General features: G+C 42.7%; 1 protein-coding gene across 2 annotated transcripts; it reads right to left on the bottom strand.

The window, feature by feature from the left end:
* Positions 1-1,741: 1,741 nt before the first annotated feature.
* Positions 1,742-23,021, bottom strand: RPP30 (ribonuclease P/MRP subunit p30). 2 transcript variants are annotated; one of them, XM_026094124.2, is made up of 12 exons: positions 22,768-23,021; positions 21,738-21,939; positions 21,427-21,482; positions 21,045-21,101; positions 20,268-20,342; positions 19,716-19,787; positions 13,904-13,993; positions 11,637-11,753; positions 8,004-8,033; positions 7,558-7,595; positions 6,286-6,365; positions 1,742-2,200 (listed from the first exon to the last, which is right to left on the bottom strand). In XM_026094124.2, the coding sequence occupies exons 2-12, from the start codon at positions 21,880-21,882 to the stop codon at positions 2,091-2,093; spliced, it is 870 nt and encodes a 289-aa protein (XP_025949909.1). In that variant the 5' UTR covers positions 21,883-21,939; positions 22,768-23,021; the 3' UTR covers positions 1,742-2,090. The 2 variants fall into 2 exon arrangements, with proteins under 2 accessions (XP_025949909.1, XP_025949910.1); XM_026094125.2 differs by lacking the exon at positions 21,738-21,939 and having other exon boundaries at positions 22,768-23,018.
* Between the last annotated feature and the right edge of the window lie 436 nt (positions 23,022-23,457).

Below are 23,457 nucleotides of genomic sequence, written 5' to 3'. Positions count from 1 at the left end.
GCCCAAAGCTTGTAGGTGAAGTGAATCTACAGAAACCCAGCAAAAAAGCAAGCACACAAAGTGTCTGCTAAACATGGACAGAGACAGTCCTATCTGCAAGCAGCTACCCCAGACTGAAGCAACTGTTTTAGACAGATGAGACTTTTCCCCGCAAGCACCATCACTTGTGAGTGTCACCTTGACAGTCATACGCTTTATTTGTAAACACACTCTTTGCCATGAAAATTATGACACATCTCTGCTTGCTGCCACTTCACTACTTGTTTCTGCACAATTACTCGGACTGGGAGAATACCTTGCAGGAAACAGAAATGACATCAGTCCTGGCTAACTCATTTTGTCTGTCTTCGTAACTGAGAAACAATTCAGTTATTCAGGTATGAGAGTGGCCAGAACAATGCAAAATGCTTCAGGAAACAGGGAGAAAAGAAACACTTCACTCAGTTCCTGAAGCAGTTTATCTACTTAAAGGGCAAATATGCAGACTGTAAATTTTAAAATCAAGGTCAAACAAGCAGTAAGTAGGATCTCTAGATTCCAAAAGCCTCTCTCCATTATCAGTTATCAGACAATTTCTCTTATGTTCAAGGCAGGTTAGTCTCTGGCCAAGGCAGGATAACATATTATTCAGATAACTGCACCAAACAGACGCATTTCAGCTTCTGCTCTATTTGGCTAGAGCCTCATTTAGGAGACAAGTCCATAAATGACAAATTACTATATACGTATTACACTTAATTCCTGGTGATAAAACCGGACTCAAATCACAAACTCAACAAATAAAATAACAACATAAAGGACAAATAATTCATTTCTTTTTGGTCAAAGCAGAAGCTGTTGTGACTGACACCCAGAATTTCATAGAACTGTTAGTCTACTGAAAACTCCATTCATTTTGCTTTGTCCAGTCACTAAAAAAAGTTCAGAGACTGCACTACAAGATTTCTGCAGTATAATATATACTATAATTTGCACTTCTCAGTTTATTGTCAGATGCAGATGAAGGAGTGGAATATTCACAACAAAGCTGGCTCAAGGGCCCACTACAGTACCTAACATAACTTTTATACTGGTTTATCAAAAAAAAAAAAAAAAAAAAAAAAAAGCAAGCTTCAGTCAACATTTGGAAGAGCTCTAAAATGGCTCTGCTGATTATAAATCTGTTATGACTGCTTTTTGAGCAGCCAGATTAGGTTTACTGAGGCAGTAACAGGAAGGAAAAAGGAAAGGCTGGAGGTAGCAAAGCAAACACTCTCGTAGGCAACACTGCGAGACCAGGACATAAAAAGGAAATGATGCAGTAAAAATTGTGATGTGGCAACTGCTCAGGCCCAGGTGAGACAGCTGTTACACCACGACTGCGACTTAGCACAGCACACATTCAGGGTAACCCTGGGCTTTTCCTTTCCATCTGCGGGAACTGTCTCATGTTACTGTTTGGTTTTAAGCGCTTCAGGAAACGGATGGCCTTTGGACATGTGCATGCAGTAGGTCTAGCAGGTCAGGTCAGTCGGTGCTACTGTAACACAAACCCAAGATATCTCCTAACAAGTAACAGATGCTGGGCTCTTCTTTACAGCCACTGATCACAGAACAAAATGGGGAGCACATTTTTTTTACTGAGCAATTATTCTTCACAGGCAATGGTAAAGAAGTTTACCTACTCACTTGCAGTTGTAAGGCTTAGTACAGAGATGTGTTTTAAAATTCGAGAGGCCATAAGAGCTAGACTTTAATTGGATGTGTTCTTGAAAACATTTTTAATTAAAAAAGGAGTGCACCTGTACAACTGAAAATTCCCACGTTAGAAATGCTGTGTGGAGTTTGCACCAACTCCAGAAAAGCTACGACAGCGTGGAGAGGTGCTATCCTGGCCTTGGCCAGGAGCACAGCACAGGATCATCTTTCAGGTGTGGTGAACTATTCATCAGTCCTATCCCCACAGCTCTCTCACTTGAATACCAGAAGAATAATTCTTCTCTGGACTAAATGAAGTAGTAAGTGAGGAATGAGCTGGCTGGAGGGTGGAAGGAAGACAGAGCACTGGGTAAAGATGGTACAGAAGTTCCTGTTGACAACTGGTTCAGTCCTCAAGCTTGAGTCTTGGCTCTTTTGCAGGCTGGCAGCGTTGTTTCTTCCTCCTCAACTTTGCGAGGCTTCTTCACTGTGTACACTACCCCACAGGCACTCTTTCGCGTTTCTGGAATATACAAGCAGAAGCTCTAGTATCTCAAAATAAGATAACACTAATGCATTTAATTTATAATCACCAAGCTCATAAAAGCGTTTTACCAGTACTTCTCTATTTCACAGAAAATGCTGGTGCAATACAGTTGATCTGAATTACACATGCTAAATCAGATTTTTAGACCGGTTACTAATGAACATTTTTGGTTGGAGTGCCTTTGCTAAACATGCTGCTTTCTACCTTTCCATCCTCACCCTTCAGCTAAGGGGCTCACAGTAGTCATTGTCAGCAGGTATTCCAACAAAGTCAGTTTTTATTGTATTGGAAATAGGAAATATCAATCATTTCAGGAGCTACAAGTTAAAAGAAAAATAATCATCATCTTGAAGAATTTTTCATATCTAGCATATGTAGGTAGAGCTTCTGAATCCACTAACATTTTACATTGGACTATTGATTAAAATCTAAAATCAGACGGATTGATCTCTGATTACTACTTTAGTCTTGCAGACAAAAATAAAGCAAGTATTGCTGCACACTAACCAGTAATATGTTGTTGCAGCACAAAGTGTAAATAATCCTTAAGACTAATTTCTGCTCAGAAATGACCTTCAATCTGTAACTCAACATTATATTCAACTCTTAACAGACTTCTGGCATAAAATGAAGACCAAGAGCTCACTTAGACATGTTTTACCTGTGAATCAGAGAGCAGTCTCCAAGGAAGTTGCTCAGGCTTATTATAGTCCTGACTGAAAATGTGATGGACAAGGCAGAAAAGAAGTTTACTGCATCCTTTCCAACTAAAAAGATGAGCAGCAGTGATCACTGACTGACAGGTTCCTAGGCTAGGTCCAAGAGGAAGTCTAATACTAAGTGCGTAGGAAAAACCTGCAAGAGCTAAAATGCTATCATTCACACAGGCAGATCACAGAACTCACAAAAAACAGGGTAGAAAGGAACCCCAAGAAGTCAACGAGATGAGCATTTCTCAGTTCTTTAATGAAGAATCATCTAAGGCTTTAGAAAATACCTGGTCACCAAGTCCTTTTGGTGATTGAGTGATAATGACTTGCACTTTGAGGTACTTAAGAAGTTTGCTCACCAAAATGCTGCCATTACCTGCAAATAATTTCACTTCTAGCAATACAAACACAATACTGACAACAAAAAAATAACATGACCCTGGCACTCTTTGATCTCTTGACTAGAGTATTAGTTTGCATTTCAGATATACTCATTTAATTCCATGGGGATACTTGATTTTTCAGGAAGTTAAAATTTAACAAACAAGGAAAGCTTCAATATTAGAAAGCTCTCTCCATCTCTGCCCTTTCACTGCTGTATGCATGGGTCTGTAGGAGCAACTGCAGCAGGGACCAGCAAGGAGAACAGGGATGCTTGGTATGCATACAGAGGAGCGGGAAGTGAGAAAGGATCGGACCATATTCTAAATCTATGCTGAAAGGGAGGTGAAGAAGCCCAGGCTGATGAGACTCTTGTTCCAAAATGGCCCAGATGCTGAGCCTAAGGACGGTGCCAGCCTAGACCACACTCTTCACTTTCTTTTGTTCCCCAACACATCTGGCAAGCCAGATGTAGGACAGAGACTGATGCCAGTTTTGCAATCATTAAGCCATCCCCATGCAGGGACCGTCCAGCTATGCTGACACTAATCCTAGCATCCATCTGCCACTCTTGTGGTTGAAAAGGAAGCTGGCTGAGGACACTCCAGCATCATTTTTCCTAACATATCAACCATCCTTCTGTTTGTGACCAGGATCCTCCAAGCAGCAGTAGCTACCTACCCCACCCCTAAAATAAGCAGCAGCAGGAACCATCTTCTTCTGTAACCAACTGCCCTCGTGGGGCCCAATAGCCCCACAATGCTTCTTGCTGAGGAAGGGATGGGATATCATCCTTCAGAGATGCTACTCTTAAGAAACATTAATCCAGCCCATCCTCCAAATGGGATCTCCTACACCAATGTCACTCCCTGCCAATTTGTCTAACCTGTTCTTAAAAGAGTAGACCTGCCAGTGCTACAGACTCTACTGCTCTCTCCACCAATGCATCGCTGTGCTTCAGTACTCTTGCCATAAGTGTCTAACCCAACATTTTTCGCTGCGCTTTAAGACAATTACTTCTTGCCTTATTTTACAATACACAGGGATGCTTCACACAACCCATGCCCAAAAGCACAGTTTGACATGTTCACCAGCCAGTCAGTCAGCACACACACAGCAGGTAAGCAACATGAGCAGGACCTGGCAGTATAGTGGATTATGGAGCGGGGAAATTAAAGGGGGATATCTGAGGGTGGGTGCAGAATTACAGTAAACAAAACGGAAAGCTGGTGTCCACAGGAGTTGAGGGGGCACAGACACAAAACCATAGGAAATCAGGCTTCATCAGTTCCACAGTCACAGAAAGACACATTCTTGAATGCATGTCAAAAAAATTCAGCATTTCTGAGCAAAACTTACCGTTCTTACAAAAACAAAATGTATTCTTAAACAGACTATTCTGGCATAGCTATGTCGGCCGAGGCTCCCCTGTACATACCAACTAAGTGACTTTATGGTATTCATTTTATTTACGGAATCCTCAGCATTACCATAAAATACGACTGTGTGATGTTATCATACTTCTCATACATTTGCCAAGCAACCTAGTGAGCTCAATCCAATTTCAAAACTACTGCTGGGAGGCCTCTCTGCAAAATCCAAGGTAGAAAAGACTGCTAACAGAATGCTCTGTTAACAAGAAAGCTCTGCAAGAACCTTGCAAAAAAGGTATCTACTTATTCTGGGCTAGTATTCTTTAGGGGGGGTCAGGCAAATGAATTATCTGTTTTTTAGCTTCATGGATAAGAAAAATGAAGGTTTTGTGAAATTCCATACAAACTTGGCAAAAATTCTTCCAACACACTGTCACCATGTCATTGAGTACCAGGCTGGAGGATTCTGTTGATTACAGCAGATTCAAGTTTCACGTCTACTGAGGCAAGAGATGCAAGCCAAATCCAACCGTGTGTTTGCTATCTAGAGCAATGCAAGTGGCTGGGAAAATGACCAGAAGTCATACCTACCTGACAAATCCTGGCAGAAGCAGAAATTAAGAGCTAGATGTGACTACTCAGTCATAAAGGTAAACTGCCATCAGCATAAGCAACAGAAATTGGGAAACTCTAAGAACCAACAAATCTGCATGTGAAGGGGAGGGCAGACAAGGCGAAATTAGTACAAGAAGTACAAAGTACAAAGCAAGGGTTTAAACTGATTGCTGGAACACAGACTTTGTCATCTCTAAACTGCACCGACAGCAGGGCACACAAGACAACTGGAAACCTGTTGATTTCTACTGCAGTAGGCCAAAAGCTAAATTTCCATTTTCTTAATATGAAAATGTGTAGGTAGGAAAGAACAGAGCTATTGTGCACTTCCTCTGCTGACAGCATAAGGAAGCAAGTTTTGTTTCACAAAAACACTCCGAACCATCGTACACCATATGAAAAATTTCTTCCTAAGCAGCAAGCACTCAGAGTATCCAATTTTGCATCGAGCCTGAAATGGTCCACACTGAAGAGTGAGTCAGAAATGAAGACTACATAAAGAAGCATCAGAAAGAGACTAGGCAAAGGGTGTTTCTGCAGTCATGCTACGAAAGAATAAATGCAAAATATGTGCTTCGTTAAGGCTGAATTTTGATTTTCTTGAAGTCAATGATGTAGTTTCTGCTGATCTGAGATCGGCATTCAACACTTACTGAATCAAGCGATATTTTCACTATGCAGCATAACTGGCAGACGTGTTTTGGCTAAACAGTTTATGAGTCTGTTTAATATGGTTAGAGAATACTCCAGTACAGGCAGAATCATCAGTTCAGCCACTGATTTGCTAACATGGCAACAAGGGAAAAGAAAAAAAACGTTGCTGTACAAGCTCCTCTTCATGAGTTGGACAAAGAAGGTAAAATCCCAAGCTGACTCACTCTATAAAGTCTCAGACCTTTTAAAAATATGCATCAATACAAACTTAGTTTAGCACATGCAATTGTCACTTAGAGAGAGGAGTTCACATGTGCTTTTCCCTTACCTCCATGAAGCAGGGTGGCTCTGCAGTTGGTAGACACAGCTGCCTTGGCATCGCTTTCTGACATGCCAAACAGCAAACCTCTGTCACCTTTGTTCAGGATCAAAATGTACAGAAAGGAGCAAACAGACTAAGGAAGTCTGTCTGTAGGATAAGTTTGCTTATTCAACACATAACTGCAAATTAGCAAAGCTGCAGATCAAAGTGACACTTTGCATAAGGTTACCCAGAGGCAGAGAATTAAGGCACCCAATTCTCCTGGCTGAAGTTTCCCAGCAGCCCCCCTGAAAGGCTTTTGTCAATGCTGTTTTTTTTCCAGACAGGCAGCTGTCATTCTGAAAATAAAAGTCTGTCAACATAAATATATTTCTTATATGTATAATGAAGTAAAAAACTATCCCAATGAAAATTTCAGCTTTGTGGGAAAGGGTACTTTTTGACATAAAAACATTCTGCTGAAAAATTCCCAACCACCTTGAATAGGGATGACATCAAAACCAGGTATGTTAATTTGGGTTGAGCCTGACTGCTCTTTTTAAGAGGGAAGGAAACTTCGCGCGTAAAATTCTTCCGGCCCACGTACCCTCCCACACAGTTCTCACGATTCAGAGCGTGCTCCTCCCCTCCAGGGGACAATTCAGACACATGTTCATGGTGGGGGGGAAGGAGGAGTAAAAGTGCATCTAAACTCTTAAAATAAGGGAAGAAAGGACACTTTTCTTGGTTTCTAGAACACATGCCCTGATTGAACAGCACATACATAACTGAGGACTTAAAAATTAAGAACAGAAGTAACCAGCACTAAGATAAGGACTTTCTCTTTCTTAATATAGACATGCTTTTATAGCTTTACATATATATAAACACACACACACACACATATATAGATAGGTATCTTTTCTGCGACAAAAGACATGGCACCTTGGAGATCATAAGTAGTAATTTCTCGTTTGGTCCACAGTGTCCGTAAAATTTTGTTTCTCTTTAAATAAAGACCTATGATTATGTTTGCTACTCATTACTGCATTTAACACACCCACACAAATGTCAAGATCTGTACCTGTACTCAGACATTACTATTTACAGTGACTGCTTATGCTACTCCATGACCAAGATCTGTTGCTCCTTCCATGCCCACTCAGAGCCCTGGTTAAAGGAATGGGTCACCAACAAGCATCACTGTGTACAAGGAGTGCAAAGGATGGAAGTATTTCAAAACCCATCTGAACTCTCACATTACTATTAATTGCTGTCTTCAACTTGGAAAAAGGATACAGATTAGCCACGTCGTAAGGACCTCGTAGTTCTAGAGGCTAAAACAGAACAAAGAAGGCTGGATGCACACGTGCACTTACTTAAAGTGCTGGCAGAGTGTAAGCATGCAGGACACAACTATTTGGAGAACGAAACAGCCAGAAATGCAAGATTAAACATTATGTAATAGCAAGCTGCTGAAGATGCACTGGGAAATCAAGAACACACTATCATTTGGGAAAAACAGAGTCCCCATCTGGGAGAAAACTGCCATGGAAAATACAATGACAACAAAAAAACCCCAATATAATTCTTTGGTAACGTAGACTGATTAAAAACATAAGAAGTACAAGATGGCAATTATATTTAAAATGAAAATATTTATATATTTAATATATTAAAGTTGTATTTTCGGCTAAAAATAAATCCTCACATTTTTCTGGTATTAAGGAAAATCTGGGACTTACCCTTTCAGCTGCACTTGACATAACAATGTTCTGGAAAAGAAAAGAAAAAAAACATTCATCTGTCCAACAGCATCAAGAAGTGGAAAAACTTCAGGCAGCGAAGACTTTATGAGCATTACTTGAAGTTCAAGCTCACGGCCCAATTGTCTACCAGAAAGTAGCTGCTGCCCCCAGATTAGGTGAACTCCAGCACAGTGTGGACCTTAGTCTGTGGGAATGAATAAATCCAAACAACCTCCCTTCTCCCTGCAGAGAGGGGGCCACAGGGACAAGCACCCCCCTGCAGTTACAGACTTCTCACCAACAGATGTGAGCTGAATAAGCAATGCACCTGTCAGGTGGCAGGCTAAACGACATGAATCTCAAAGTGCTGGTATTAAGCAAGCACTCGTGAACCTGTATCTTTATAGTGGATTTTTAAGGGACTTTACATAAAGGGTAAAGAAATGCAGTTACACACATTGCGTTAAGACGTGCCCCATTTTATTTACATTAGCTAAAACAGACAAGGAGCAATGTGCCCCTACTGCCCATAGGCCACATGACATCTGCTGAGCATCACCATGAGGAAGGCATGGCCACACACAAATGACACAACTCTATCTGGGCTGTAACAGAAATGGATTTAGGGGTCCAGCATACCCCAGAAGAGGCTTACAGATTGTACCTTTAGACAGCTTGATGCTCCCAAATTTTCAGCCTACTCTCTGTGTTGCAGTAAAACCCAATCCTAACCTCAGCTTCCATGTAGGCCCTCATCAACACCAGGTGAGGAAATCAGCCTGCAGTTAAGCAATGGCAGCCAGTTCATGCCACATGCACAGTCCTCTCAACCCTAGCACCCCTGTGAAAATCACTGGGCAAAGAAAAGTCCTTCTTCTTCTGTCCCAGAGGGTTTCTGCAGAAGAGGTGCGTGACTGCTCAGGGGCTCACAGATACCGCAGCTCAGCTGCCAGCACTCTTTGAATGGCAATGCTCCTAGGATGCTCCCCCAGGGGCAGACTGTTTTGCACAGGTAGAAACTTTCTTCCGCAGCAAAAGCAAAATTTACTTGCATCTTTTTTTATATTGAATAAAAGGCTTTGGGAATTCCTGCTCGAGTGGGTGGGAATGAGAATTGGTACTGAGGCAGCCAGAGTTTCCCTCTCTGATGTCAGTACCACCAACACATCACACCACCTCCGGTTACAAGGTGGGACCTTTGATTCCTGCCCTGCGCTGCTTCGCTTGTCCTTCCACCTCCCCAGCACAAGGAGCAAAGCAGACGCTGGAAGAAAACGCTATGTGCACAGCTGGAACTCCAGCCGTAAAAGAGCTATTTGCATGGAAATGACTGCACTGTTCACATTATGCCCAAGGCTTCCTCATGCCCTGAGGAGGAAAGGACAGGACAAGACAACTCTGCCTCAACATAAGGAAAAGCATAAACAGAAGTAATACATACATCAAAGTGACTTAACAGCACACAACATGATGGAGCTTAGAACGCTTCTTTCCATGTAGTTCACCTTTAAAACGACTGCACTATGGATCCCAAGGGTGCTTTTGAGCTTCAGCAGTGCTGACTGCAAGAGCTCGTTGGGAAAATTTAAGTCTCCTGCTCTGAGCTGCAGCAGCCAATGCCCATCTTCTGGGCTCAGCAGCACTCCCAGAGCAGCCCCGCGAGCCATCCTGCGCCAGCACAGGATCACCCCTCGCTGCTATGCATCGGGAACAGGCCCTGGCTGATTCAAGGGCAACCGGCTTCCAGTTAGGGGTTGGGGAAGAAGGGAGAAGGAGACAAGAGCGGACAAGAAGAGTACTGCTAGAGAATGAGGGAGAAGCAGGCAAAGGCAAATCCACAGGGAAGGTAAAAGGGAAGAACCCAAAGGCAGAGCACTATCTCCTCAGGTAAAGGAGAAAGCAGCCGTTCAGCAGCCGTTCAGCACCGCGCTCTGGGCACGGCATCCACGTGCAGTTACCAAAACGTGAGAGGCGGAATGACTGTGGATGCACCTACCTGTCCCTCCCTCATTCCATGCATACTTTAACTTATTTTAGGGACCTGGTTTGAGGCTAGCTCTGAGGACACCAGTAAGTTTTTGGAAGCTTCTCTGCCCTACTACAACAGAAGGGAACAAAAGAATCTGAAAGCTGCTAAAAGCTCAGCAACTTTAGGTAGCAGAAGGCTAGAGCTGCACACCAAGTGCTAATGCCAGCAGCCTAGGCATTAGCCTAGGCCATAGAAAAGGCTTTTACTTACCTGACAGAGAGAGATACACTGTCAGCAAGGGCTAATAACCATCTCTGCTGGCCCACCAGCTAACTGAACCCAGAGGCAAAAAGGCAAAAAATAAAGGCACACTAGCAGTTCATTTCCAACTTTTCCACTGCCTAACAACAAATTGTTGTGTTCAGCTCCAGCCAATTTACCTTCCAGGCATAAATGATGTACTAGGTTGACACATGCAGAAAGAAAGGGCACTCTGCACAGACTAAATGTCACTTGCTCCGTTTGTGAGGTTACCACAACTTTTGCTACCCAAATTAACAACTGCATGAGGAACACATCTGTATTTGCACAGAAGAAAGAGGAGTACTGACATAAAGGAATCCCAAAGGGAAGGGTTTTTTTGTGTATGTGCCTTGTCTCCAAGTCAGTATTTTACGTGATTAACTCCCAGAGCTGGGCTTCTCAGCAAAGGCCATGCAAGCACTCATTTTACTCTGTTGCACCAAGGGAATTCATCTATTTGAACTCCTCCTCTGTCCTATAAAACAGGCCTAGTCCTGCGGTAACGTCTCCCTTTAATTTCACCTCCCAAACTCTGTATCTCTCTTTAGACTAGACCTGCTGGGTAGTGTAAATTTTGGCTTCTCCGGACTAGCTAAGCACAGCACAGACCTTTTTGAAAATGGTGGTGGGAGCTACAATCCCTTTTAACTCAGTTACGCATCATGACATGCTTCTCTGTTAAAAACATATGGCCTGAGAAGACCCACACAACAGGCAGCTTAGCCTGGGAGGAGGTAAGGTAGGAAAGCAATGGAGTACAGGTGTCCCAGCTGCAAGCGTTACTTCTTCCCTCAGTTTCAGTAGCAGGAAAGAATGCAGCTGATCTGACTGCAGCAAATCTCTGGCTTATAGCCAGCTAGCTGTGGAGTCTGTTTCGTACACTGGGAATTTACTAACAATTTAACAAAACAAGACTATCTTTTTCTTGGTAATTTTTTTCCCTTATTCAAGGTATACTTTCTCTCTCAACAAAACTGGCTTCTGGCCAATCAGAAATTTGAAATACAAACTTTTAAATAGATGCATAAATTTTAGTTCTAGTGCAAACCTTAGATCTCTGGGACTTATTTTTTTCCTTCTGTTTTTGGTACTGCGTACCATGATAATGGATAAGTTGTTCTGAAAAAAACAAAAAAACAAAAAACCACAACAACTTGACAACTTAAGAAGAAAGCGTGCAGTGGTGCATGGCTGAAAATACCTGCAGCCAGAATAGTTGCTTGCTTGTACTAGTAGGCAAAGGTTCAGTCACAGGTTTAGAAACCCCAGCATCATACTCATTTAAAATGGCTCAGTCTGTACAACTCCAAAAGAATTTGAACTGAATTAATTAGCTTGTTTTCACTGTGAGAGCTTACCTTTCCTTTGCAGATCTGCATCAGGCTGATTGCATTTGAAATTGTGTATCTCCTCATTGTGGAGTCTTTGATGGCAGGCGTGTAAAGAAGTTCAAAGTAAATGCCTCGATCTATTGCCTTCACATGAAAGAATGGGATCAAAAATCAAAAGGAAAGAAGCATAACAATCAACAACTGCTGTCTATTACTGATGCAGCTTATTCTCAGTTTAACTGTACTATATATGGAAAAAATGAAAGCAGAATTGTTCTAACAGGAACGCAGCATAGCAGGAAAGGTGGAAAAAGATATTTCACTGTACACCAGCTATGTGCACTTGAATCTTTCGCTGTTGAATAACTGAGGTTTAACAAACAAAGAAATGCCATCTACCTATTATTTTTAATTGGCTTTCCATAATCACAGTGATGAGGAGAAGGATAATCACCTTTGACCAAAAACAAGTCTGGACATTTTCAGGATACTCCTTTTCTAGCCCCGCAGCTTCCCATAAGGAACACCACTTCCCACAGTATCCACATCTTGCAAATAAAGAATTTGTCCTTGCAGAAAAGCAATGAGGTCCCTTCTCTCCTGTCTCACAGGATACTGTGCTATTTGTGACAATTTTTGAAGAACAGCAGGTCACCAGACAGTTTCCAAATAGTAATAGTTAATACATTTTCAGTTGCTTTAAAGTCCTTTGCTACCTGTCAAAGTATCTCACCAAAAGCCTAGTATTACTGTTCTTGCTAACACACAGAAAAAAGTTAAGTAACTTGCAGCAGGACATACACTGAGTTAGTGGCAGAGATCTGGTTCAAAGCTAGGAGTTCCTGGTTCCATTGTCTCTACTAAATTTGTCTGAAATGTTGCTCTATGCTTTATACTCCTATTATTAAAATAAAAATGTTGTAGTGTTAATACTGTAAGAGAGTCTAGTAATTGAATATAGATGTAATGGATCCAGCTACCATCCATGCATAAAATCTGCATGCGTGCGGAACAGAAGTTACATGCACATCAAATGTTTTACACAGCGCTGGTGTGACATCTTCCACCAGGAAGAAAAGCCTGAATTCATCAAAAGCAAAACAGGTAATGGCAGTACACCAATTTCAACTAGTTTCAAGCCAAGCAGATTTTTAACCTCATCCCCAATGCTCTGGCTGCCTAGCAATCCATCTCTCTGGCAATCACAGCAATCTAGATTGACTGCCCCAGGAAGCAGAAAACCAGTCTGACTGACTTGAAGCTGGGAGTGTGGAAGCTGAGGAGCAGCTTGTGAGGAAAATATCTCTAAATACAGTGATCCAAGTGCCTCTTGACCACCCAGCTCCTCACCTGGGTCAGCTGCTGGAGTTTTAGGCACCTAGGGTAGTTTCAGGTAACATTTCATATAAAATTTTTATTCTAACTGGAATATTGAAATTCCCAGTCTGTTGTAAGTTCCAAGTTGTTACTTTTGTTCTGTTTCAGGATTAATTCTGTGGGGTTTTTTTTCCCCCATGTTAACTTTTCTCTAGAAGGGGAAATAGGATTTCTAGCCAACTCCAACTTTCAATTTTTATGTTCCAAGGACTGTATCAGCCATGAATGCCTGTGTAGAATGAACCTTCATACACACTCAGAGGAAAAATATATCACCTAAGAGCATGTTCAAATTAAGTTTTCTGACAAACCACCAACAGCAGACAGAACTGTATTAAAATATTTGATCTACAGCTGATGTACTATTTTAAAAATCAACTTGTGCACCATAGCAAATATTTAGCGATTCCAAATTCGGTTCATTTCCCAAGACATTCTTTTGTCTAAGTACGGATTCAATACAGTTGTTCTCCAAATAACTGGCACAACATCCTTTTCTTAAATTAACACCATCATTCATGTTCTCCTGTCTTTCAAATAGCAGGGCTATTTATCTATTTTGACACAGCTACATCACTTCTGGTTTGGGAGGTAGCTTGGTCAGCAGCCACACCAAATCTCACTGCTTAGCACAGCAGTGGCCTGAAGGCTCTGTTCCCATTCCCTGGAATACCACTTTTGCCTTCCTAAGTGGGGGATAAGAAGGAGAAAGAGAAAGAACACATACCATTGCATGTTAAATGCGGCAGTGGAGGCCTTGAAGTGAAGGACACCTTAAAACAATACTAGACATTATGCAAGAAAATACAAGAACCACTTGGATGGAAATGGTGGGAGGGAAATTGTAGTGAATTCAGCTCAGACTGACATTAAATACAGAATTTAACAGCAAGAAAACTATTTAGATATAAATTTACCACATTCACAGGGGGCCTTCGGAAGTAGAACGGCAGCTTTTCTGTTACATTTATGCATACCAGATCCACATCTAGAGTTGTGCAAGCAATCTACAGCAAAGAAACACAAGCAGATTATTAATATGCCAAAAATGTGCAAGCAACTTTAGGTGCACTGATATCCTTAATTTCTTAATGCAGGAAATGTCTCTCCAGGGTGAGTCCAGTTGTAAAACAAAGAGGTACTATATGTTTTGCAGGTATGCCAATAAAAGAGCAGAGCTACAGCTGCACGGTTTGAGTGTACGGAGCATTTAAAACCTAAACCTTCCCTCATTTACGGAACTACTTTTCCAATAAAATAATCACCAACTTAAAGGCAAGACTTACTGCTTTGTTCTTACCTGATATAGGACATGCAAAAGCAATGCTGGCTTTTGGGAAACTAACCCATGACTAATGAAGGACAACCCCTATTTACAAAAGGAAGAGTCTGGGAACTGTCCCTTACCATTCTCCAATTCCAGTGGTGCCACAGGCCCCACACTGGAGGGCAATTCATGAGGCCTCACTCTCTGGGGTGGGGGGAATGCACAACCCTTCCTGAAAGCCAGGTCTCTAGAGGAGTCTCAAGCTGTGCACCTGAGGTCACAGTCTGAAAGCTTTGCTTTGAATTCACCCCACAATTTACACCCTCTATTGAAAGAAAGAAGGAATGAACAAAGGGTGGAGAATCTTCACACTGACACACAGAGAAAATTAAGTGCACACAAAAGGGAGCCCTTAATTTACATATAATCTCATGCACACAAGACTTGTAGGAATTATATATGCCTACCCTGTAAAGATGATTACACAGGACCAGATTAATTTCTATAAGCAGCAGAGTAACAAAGAAGATAAAGTGGGCTGGAGATGTTCAAAAGGAATTTTCTATTCGTAGGGGAACTCTGCACTCAGAAACCTGCCAGCAACTGCTCCAAATGCACCTGGGCCAGCTGCCAACCATTCATCCCTTCCGCGCCAGCGTGAAAGCAGACGGGGTTGCAGGGCAATCCAAGGCCTGGGTGTGCTCTAACGCAGGGCCAGCTACAGCTTTGCAAACTAGTCTTTCACCAGTTTGTTCACAAGAAATTCGGAGGAAGATGAGAGCAGAGGCCCAGCTTTGGGAATGTTTCTGTGCTGTTGATAGCATTCCCACCTAGATGAGAGGCCCACAGCCCATATGTGGCAAATTCAGACACAGCAAACCACAAGATTATTGATGTAAAACTGACTCTACTGGGCCATTCAAACTAAACTTTATTTTCATGCCTTACCTTTACCAACTCTGTTAGATGGGGCACTGTTTGAATCTATTCTAAATGCAAGTCTAACCTGAGGCAAGTTTGGCCCAACTGTAGCCAGTTCAGTTCCTTTGCTTATGTGCAGTACAACCTACCATCTGGACAGAGGTGATTCACAGGAACACGCACAAAGCAGACAGCTCTGAGTCATGTCCTAGAAAAGATGCTGGTGAGGCCACAGGAAACACAGAAAAAGCCCCAAAATGAAGGAAAACAAGAATACAAACCAGGAGCACACAAGCCACACTGTGTCATGAGAAAATTGAGCCTTCCTAATCAGGTCCAGAAATGCTGGAAAACTCTTTTCCATTTTGCAAATTAACCACAGTGGGAAGGGAGCGACCCAAATGCCAGTTATCTACAGGATTCCAGTGACAAGAACATTTCAGAAAACACCACTAAAGAAAAACAAAATTAAAGAGTCATACCTCCCCATACGGGGGAATTCCTGAACTGCAAGGAAGCTGGAGAGGAGATTTCTCCAAACGCTCCAGGGCTCAGCCTAGCTTTGGCTCCTGGGCAAGTCTGACACACACAGGCAGGTTACCCAGCCTGCTGAAAGGCTCTGAAGGGCAACAACTTTATACCGAAAACGATATCCAGCAGCCGCACACAGCAGCGCTTGTCTTTGGCTTCACTGCAGGCAAGAGCCCCATCTGGTGGAAACTGCAGACAGCCAGAAATAAATTGGCTAGCGCTTGGACAGGCTGAAGACAGCTGGGTTTGCTTTGGCAAACTATTTATGGGTAAACATAGAAATCTGGCTTTGCAGTACATCCTCAGACTTATATAAGCAAGTTTTTGTAGATCGTGGTGATCTGCTAACTGTCTATGAAGAGCAGGCATAACTACCTACAATGATCAGAACAGTTAGAAATCTTAGAGAGTAAAATTTTTTAAAAGCAGCAGGCACTGATCTTAATACTGGGCACAGAGGGGGCATTCCAGTTGCAGACCAAAACAACCCTCCTGGGAGAAGAAGCTGCTCTACAAGTATCGTGGCAACCAGAGCTTCATCATACTCCTGAGTATACAAATTATTTGGAGAATCTGAGCACATCTTTCAGTACCCAATGCTGCCACTCTCAGTCACAGGAAAGCTTCCCTGGCTCATGACGAGAGGGCACAGAATTTTTTAGGCCATGCTAAAATTAGAGCACATCTCCAGTGGTCATACATTTTTTTCACAAACACATGAAAAATCCTGTTTTGTGGAGAATAATTCAAGTGCAAAGTTGTTGGTGAGAAAGCAGATGCTCTTTAGGTAAGGCTGAGTTACTAATACACAATTTTAAAATACACAGGTAATTTGTGATGCAAGATCCACCCCGGAAGGCTTTATCCTTAACATCAGAAGATCCATGAATTATAAAAGCAAGAAGTATATACTGAGATTCTTATGTGTGATGTCATCTGTGCGATTCAGATTCTTCCCATTGATACCTCTAAAAACTTAACACAGTTCTCTGCAGAGGCTTAGAAAATCTAGAAGCTTTAAACAAAAGTCAGACATACAAATCTGCTCCAAATTTGAGCATGCAACAAAGTCTTTCGCCTTGTGCAGTTTGCAAGAAACATGCTTGGGTTTCCTCCCCAAATTAAAGTGTTGCCAGCATGGAGGAAATGAATATGTTTTGTGGACAACCCGGCTTCCTTCCTGACATGTCTGTCACCTGTGAGAACGTCAACTTAAGCAGTCGCTATCTGCACCAGAGCGCCCAGAGCACAGCCATCCTCTTCTTTGTGCTGGAACAACTCTGTGTGTGGCTGAATGGTGAGTCAGAACGGGAGAGCAGATCTCTCTGAAACTTGGCAGACTATGGTTACTTTTCAGCTGAAAGGCAGTTCCTCAAACCAAACCGCCATGCAGCTGAGCAAATAGCTGCACCAGCAGAGCACACCGGGACATGCAGGAGTGAGTGGCTGACGGTAGCGAATATGCCAGCTTAAACACCGGGGCAGCTGAACATCTAACCACAGCAGCAGAACTCACAATATGGCTTGAAAATAAAAGACACCCACCCTTAAATGAGAACCACTGCCACTCCCCCAAACCTGCCAGCATGCTCCTGCTGTTCACCTTGAACTGGCTTCAGGTGCTTGTTAAACACATGACAAACTGACTGAACTCACTTAGGTGAGTTGAGCAAGAAGCCAATGAGTAGCTTCTTCCTGCCCTTCTTTGTCAGTCTCCCTCATTCAAGTTACTCAGTCAGTTCAGCTGCACATGAATCCACAACCTTAATTTCACATTGTTGCCAGAGCCCAAAAGAAAAATCTTGAGAGTGGCTGTGGAAAGCCTCTTTCAAAATTGTTTTGAGCCTTTCAAACCCCCAAGAGTCCCAAAAATCTTACAATGTTACAAGTAAGAAATTAGTTTTGTTATGCTGTAATTGTTCTAATTAATGCCCAAATCCCTATGCTGAAAGATTCTTAAAAGTTCCCCTTCTTATACAGCCTCTGGCTTTGTATGTTATTTTGACAAGTCCTTACTTGGATGAATTCTTCAAAGAGGAAAGGAAGTAGTTTAGAAAAACAAAACAGGGGAATATGATTTTAATATGTCAAAACAGATACTCAGCAGTATTAGAAAGTAGCTTTAACTCCTTTTAAAAACCAGACTCAGTTTAATACTGACAAGCTCTCTTTGAAAGTAAGTTCTGGCATTCCTCCAAAGAGATTCATATTTGCTTTTAGTATCCCAGTGCCTACTTCAGACTGCTTTAAACTGCAAGTCGGCTTGCTGCCTGCCAAGGCTAACAGAGGTGGGACGCTTCCACCTACTTTCAAATCAGAGTTAATAAGATGATTTATGAGCTTGCAATAGGTCAGACATGTTACAGTTTTATTTTTTGTAAGAAAAACATTTTGACAAAAAGCTGACTTGCTTCAGATGCTCAGCTTGATCAAATCACCCGCACCAACTGTTTCTGAGTTTGCAGGAATAGTTTAATTAAAAATATGAAAGAGACAGGGAAATAGTGAACACCTATCACCCAGCAAGCTGAGTTGTGATCCTTCTCCCCTGGACAGCGCTTTAAAACTAGGAATCTTTTTCTGGCAGGAAGGATCTATTCAAGATAAAGCAGCTGTGCATAAAAGTTAGAAGACAATATGATGCCCGGTGCTGCTAGTAGCCACTGAAGAATTACTGCACGTGATTAGATTTAGGTATCAGCTCCAAACAGTAGATGCATAATACTTCTTCAGTCAAACACCAGAACTGGACCAAACTAGTTTGTGGTCAAACACACTTTAACAGTTAGTTTTTCTAAGATCATAGAAGTGATAAGAGTACTGGGTTTTTTGTTCAAAATATATGCATTTCTATTGATGTAAACCAATAGGAGAAACAATGACCTTGGGCTAAGTGTCACAGATAAGTCCTAATTAAGGATTTGAGAGTGATTCACGTTCACAGTTTTCTCTCACCAGCACACTTGGAGCACTTCCACTGCTACATAACCCAGCATCTGTTTGGTAAGACTGATAAAGCAATACATTCAAAGACTCGCAAATGTTTTGGAGATAGTTTTCAGTTGAAGGTTTCCTCTGAACTGCCAGGATAAAATCCGGATGAGGAAAACGATCATCTCCCCTTCACATATTTCCCCAAGGCTGCTCTACTTTTGTGCAGCTTCAGTGCTTTGCTTGGCAGGCAAAGTAACAGACACATAATGAAGTTATACAAGTCAAGTTTTTCTCACTCAGCTTGAGTGTCCGAAATACTCAAAACAAAAACAGAAATCCCAGTCTGGCAACAGAGCAAAGACTGTTGTGTTTGATCAGGCATGCTTAGTTTTAGAAATTTTATCTGCTCATGTGATGCTATAACAACTGGTGCTAGCTCTGTGTTTCATTATCTCTTGCTCCTCTTTTGATTTAAAATAGAGTAATAAAAAGAAAGGATAAAGAAATAAGAAAGATCAGCTTCTCAATTGTATGAACTTCCAAGAGAAGACCTAAGACTGGAAAAGAAAGAGGGTAAATCTCAGCACCTCTTCAGTTCTGCTTTTAGATTTTCCCACTTTCCCTGGCATTTCAGAGAGCAGAAACAAACAGTGCTAGCCGAAGACAGCAAACATGTTTTGGGGAAGCTGTCAGAGGTTGGAAAGTTAAACAGTTCAAGACAGAAGTTTTCTAAATGCTGATAATATCAAAAAGTTGATGTTTTATGCTTGCTATCAGTTACAATACAAGACAAAGGACACCACAGAGGAAGTGCATACAACTCCAATGTCCAGGTAGATGTTTCAGATTTTAACAAGTCACCTCGAGGCCTTGTGCCCTGTTGCAGTCCCTCCCAAATTTTTCAGTTTGTGAACTGACCAGGTAGCCAACGTTGTTTAATTAGCCCCATGACATGCAGGCCTGTATAAAATGGGAAATGAAATCAAAACAAAACATGTACTTGGACTAGCCCAAAGCACTTAACATTATTATAGCACTGGCATTACCAATAAGAAAAGAAAGAGGATTCTACTTACATGGAACAGTTTCTCAGTCTTAGGAAATACTGCTATGAGGTCATATAACCTTATATTTGTAGATGTTGATCGCTACAAAAGGAAGAAGCAATTAGTACTTTGACTTCTGGCAGATACCAAGGATATGCACAATGATTACTACCAAAATAATGAGAGGAACCCCCCTTCTCTATTTTCTAGTATTAAAACAAAGCCAATAATCATCCAACGAGCCTAACAATTTTACGTAGTAGGTCTCTGCTGTGAGCAGAGGTCATTTTGAGGCTTTTCCCATCCACCTAGTTAAGCAATTCCACCTTTTGCCTTAGTAATGTAGCACTAAAACATAAAAATAATTACAGGGCTTGCTCATGGTGTCTTCCTCAAGAATTCTAGATTCGTGTCTGCATCTCCTCATGATCACATTACTTTCTAAAGATGCAATCTGAGAAAATGAGTGCTGAGCGTCCTGTGAAATCCATGAACTTCTCCCCTACAAAATTTCCAAAATTTCATTCTTTCATTGGGGAGAGGAAATAAAACTCGGAAAATTAATACACTGAATATACTTACCAAGAGATTACAGTGGGAAGGATCAGAAACGACAAGCGTTAGCCGGTTTAAGACTTTAATTCGTTTAGATGTCCCCTACAAGGAAGAAATAACACAGACTTTAAAAGCTGCAAAGCAAAAATTTCTGGTGAAATTCATCCTGTCTGCTCTAAAAAGAAAATGGTACTTCACTCATACTCTTGCCTATACTAATTTTCTACAAGTCTATAGTTACACTTTATTTTTTGTTTTATATTGATCTGTTCAGTACCAAATCTGCCCTTCAGAAAGAATGATTTACTGTGTTTCTTTGAGAAAGAGTGAAGTGAAAGAAATGCTAAACAGAAAAAAAAAAAAAAGATCATGTTTTGTTAATACTGCTATGGCTCTCCAAGCAGGCCCCAAGTGTGAGCAAAAGTAACTCCTGAATTAACACATCAGTGATTTGAAATATAGTCTTGGTTCATTATGTCAAAATCTTGTTCCAGTAAATCCAGGAAGTCATTTCCAAAACTCAGGCTCTTTAATTTCAAGCATTACACTATAATTATTCAACTGCAAGAAGCTTCAAAATTCACACAAAGCAACTTTTTAAATCATTTCTAAAATTAAAGACTAGAGTCTCATCTAAAGTGAGTGGATAATTCTTCCAATGTTGGGGGTTTTAACAATTAAGCAATGGAAAAATTTCTCTTTTCTGATTAACATGTGATGTACAAAACTGCATACACAAACACATCAAGGTAAAAACATAACTCTTAGAACAATAATATGTAGGAGGAATGTAAATGAACATACTTGTACAATAGGCAAAGATGGAAACAACTCTGAAGGAGACACTGGCTTGACAATTTCCTTAAAAGAGAAACAAACAAAGAAAATTATTCAAAATATAATGGGATGCATTTAGAACATAAATAAAAGTTGTTTTCCAATGCTAAGAAGAAATTTGCCATAGAAACAAAGCTATTTACCAGGGACAATTTATGGACCATATTAAATATCAACTGCAAAGCGGTACTATTGAATTATAAAATTGGAGTTTTGTCACAAACGGAGGCACTTGTGTACAAGTCTAGACAAGCACTCTAAAGAGAAAGCTATTTGGGAATATGTAATAAGCTATGTAGTTTTACAGAACAAAACATACTAAGAACAAATACCCTCCCCCCAAAATTACCTGTTTCTTTTCTTTAAAATCGATGACATGATTGAGAGCAACTGTCGAATATCCCACTAGAAAAGGTGAAAATATTGAAAGAATGTTTTGTCCAGTAAACTAATAGAAACAAATCCAAATAGAAACCTGATAAGCTCAGCCCATAAATATCTCAATATTCTCCTTCCACATTACAATTTTCTAGCGATTAATTCACAAAAAGTGTCTTAAAATACAACATTCTGTTTGCCTTTTAATACTCCCCAGCCTTGACATTCATTCAACGTCAGAGCTTTTCAAACACAAATGATTTCTTGAGCGGGGTTGTTCACCTGACCGGTGCTGAAGTAGATACAGGAGATGAAGCCTAAGTGATTTGCAGGGCTCGCAGGTAAACTGGTAGGTCTGTGATGTCTTTGGGAATGGCGGCTGGGAGCGGTTTAATCCATGGGCTCTCCACCTCCCGATTCTGCACATCCGTGAGGCTGCCCGAGCCTTGAGCTGCACACTACGCACCTTAGCAAGCTTGGGCAGCTCAAAGTGAAGAAAAAATACATTTCGTGAAGCTGCACCGTAAAGACAGCAACGGTGCTGCACTAATCCCACGTGCACACGCTGCCAAATGTGTACTCAGGGCTCCGCTAATGGACCAGGCGGACTGAAGCTCATTACTCCCTACTTACAGGCTGTGCTTCCCGCTAGGTGTCTACACAGAGCGGGCGATGTCCCGCCACGCTAACCTCCTCCTGGGGCAGGACAGCAGGCTCAGAGCCTGGGAGGAGGCCACCAGCCTCCACCTTCAGTACGATTGCTGACTGTCTCCAAGGGCACCCTTGTTAGCAAGCTAGGGACACACGCTCGAGAGGGAACTACCCTAACATCAGTAAGAAACTGCTTGAAAATTAAGAGCAAATAGCAATGATTCCTCATCAAGTCAGGATCTCCAAAGATTTGTGCTAGCATAGTCCCGTTGGTTATTTTCTTCAAGGGACGTGGCAAGCGACATTCAGGATTCTTGCTAAAACTGCAGAAAACACAAAGCTGGGAGAGAGGCGAGGTTAAAACTCAAGGCGACGCTGACAAGCTGTGGAAGGGGTCTCCCTCGGCAGGGCAAGGGGAGGACGCCACGTCTGCCAAAGCCAGACCGCCCGCCGCACACGGCGCGGCGAGCACCCCTTACACCGCGGCTCTGCCCAAGGCTCTCCGCCCCTCGCGCGGCCACCCGGGCCGCGGCCTTGCCGCCGCGTTTCCCCTCAAGGCCGCGCGGCCGCCGCGCCGCGGCCTAACGGGGCCCCGCGCCTCGAGCCGCCGCCATTCCGCGGGGCCGCGCCGCCGCCGCCGCCATTCCGCGCCGGGACTCACGGTGCGCCGCGGCCTCCAGCAGGCTCTGCAGGCACTTCTTGTCCGGCCCCGGCGGCAGGTTCAGGTCCGCGAAGCCGGCCATGCTGCGCGGGGGGCGGGACGGGGCGGGCGGCACCTCCCCCGCCGGCCCGGGGCAGCCTGGGGCTTGTAGTCCGCCGGCGCGGCGCGGAGCGGCCAGTGCCGGGGACCGCGGGCAAAGCCGCGGCGGGGCAGCCGAGCGCCTGCACCGGCAGGAAGCCCCCGGCGAGCGCGGAGCGGACCCGGGGGTGGAGCTGCCCGGCGTGCTGGGGCCCGCCGCGCTGGGGCCCGCCCCCCCCGCGGAGCCCCTGCTGCGGCCGCTAGGTGGAGCGGTGCTCCTGCCGAGCTCCGCGTGGTTGAGGCTCCCGCTGAACACCGGCAAGCGTCCTCTCTCTCTGTTTGAAGGTCCTGGTTTTCCTCGGTTAGCCAACAGAATGTGAAACGAAGTCCAAAGCTGCCGTCTCAAGAGATGTTCCCTAAAATACAAAAGGCCTGAGGAACTGTAAATCCATAGATCATATACATGTTAAGTATGTGGCACTATTGCAAAACCCCACAAATTTCATTCTGATGTCTGTCAACAGCAAAGCATATTTAAAATACGGGTGGTAATTATCACTACTTTTGTTCTTTCGGGGACTTACTGCAGCCACAGACAGCAAATCTGGGTCA

The sequence above is a fragment of the Dromaius novaehollandiae genome, chromosome 6 (genome assembly GCF_036370855.1).
Source record: "Dromaius novaehollandiae isolate bDroNov1 chromosome 6, bDroNov1.hap1, whole genome shotgun sequence".
NCBI classification, from domain to species: domain Eukaryota; kingdom Metazoa; phylum Chordata; class Aves; order Casuariiformes; family Dromaiidae; genus Dromaius; species Dromaius novaehollandiae.
This window is presented reverse-complemented; position numbering and strand designations above follow the sequence as displayed.

Excerpts from the sequence above, each read along its gene's own strand:
- RPP30 (XM_026094124.2), bottom strand. The coding sequence starts at position 21,882 with ATGTGCAGAATCGGGAGGTGGAGAGCCCATGGATTAAACCGCTCCCAG. Across the intron at positions 21,483-21,737 it reads TCTACTTCAGCACCGGTCAG|TGGGATATTCGACAGTTGCT; the intron begins GTGAACAACCCC and ends CACCTTTTCTAG. Across the intron at positions 8,034-11,636 it reads TGCAGATCTGCAAAGGAAAG|AACATTGTTATGTCAAGTGC; the intron begins GTAAGCTCTCAC and ends TTTCTTTTCCAG.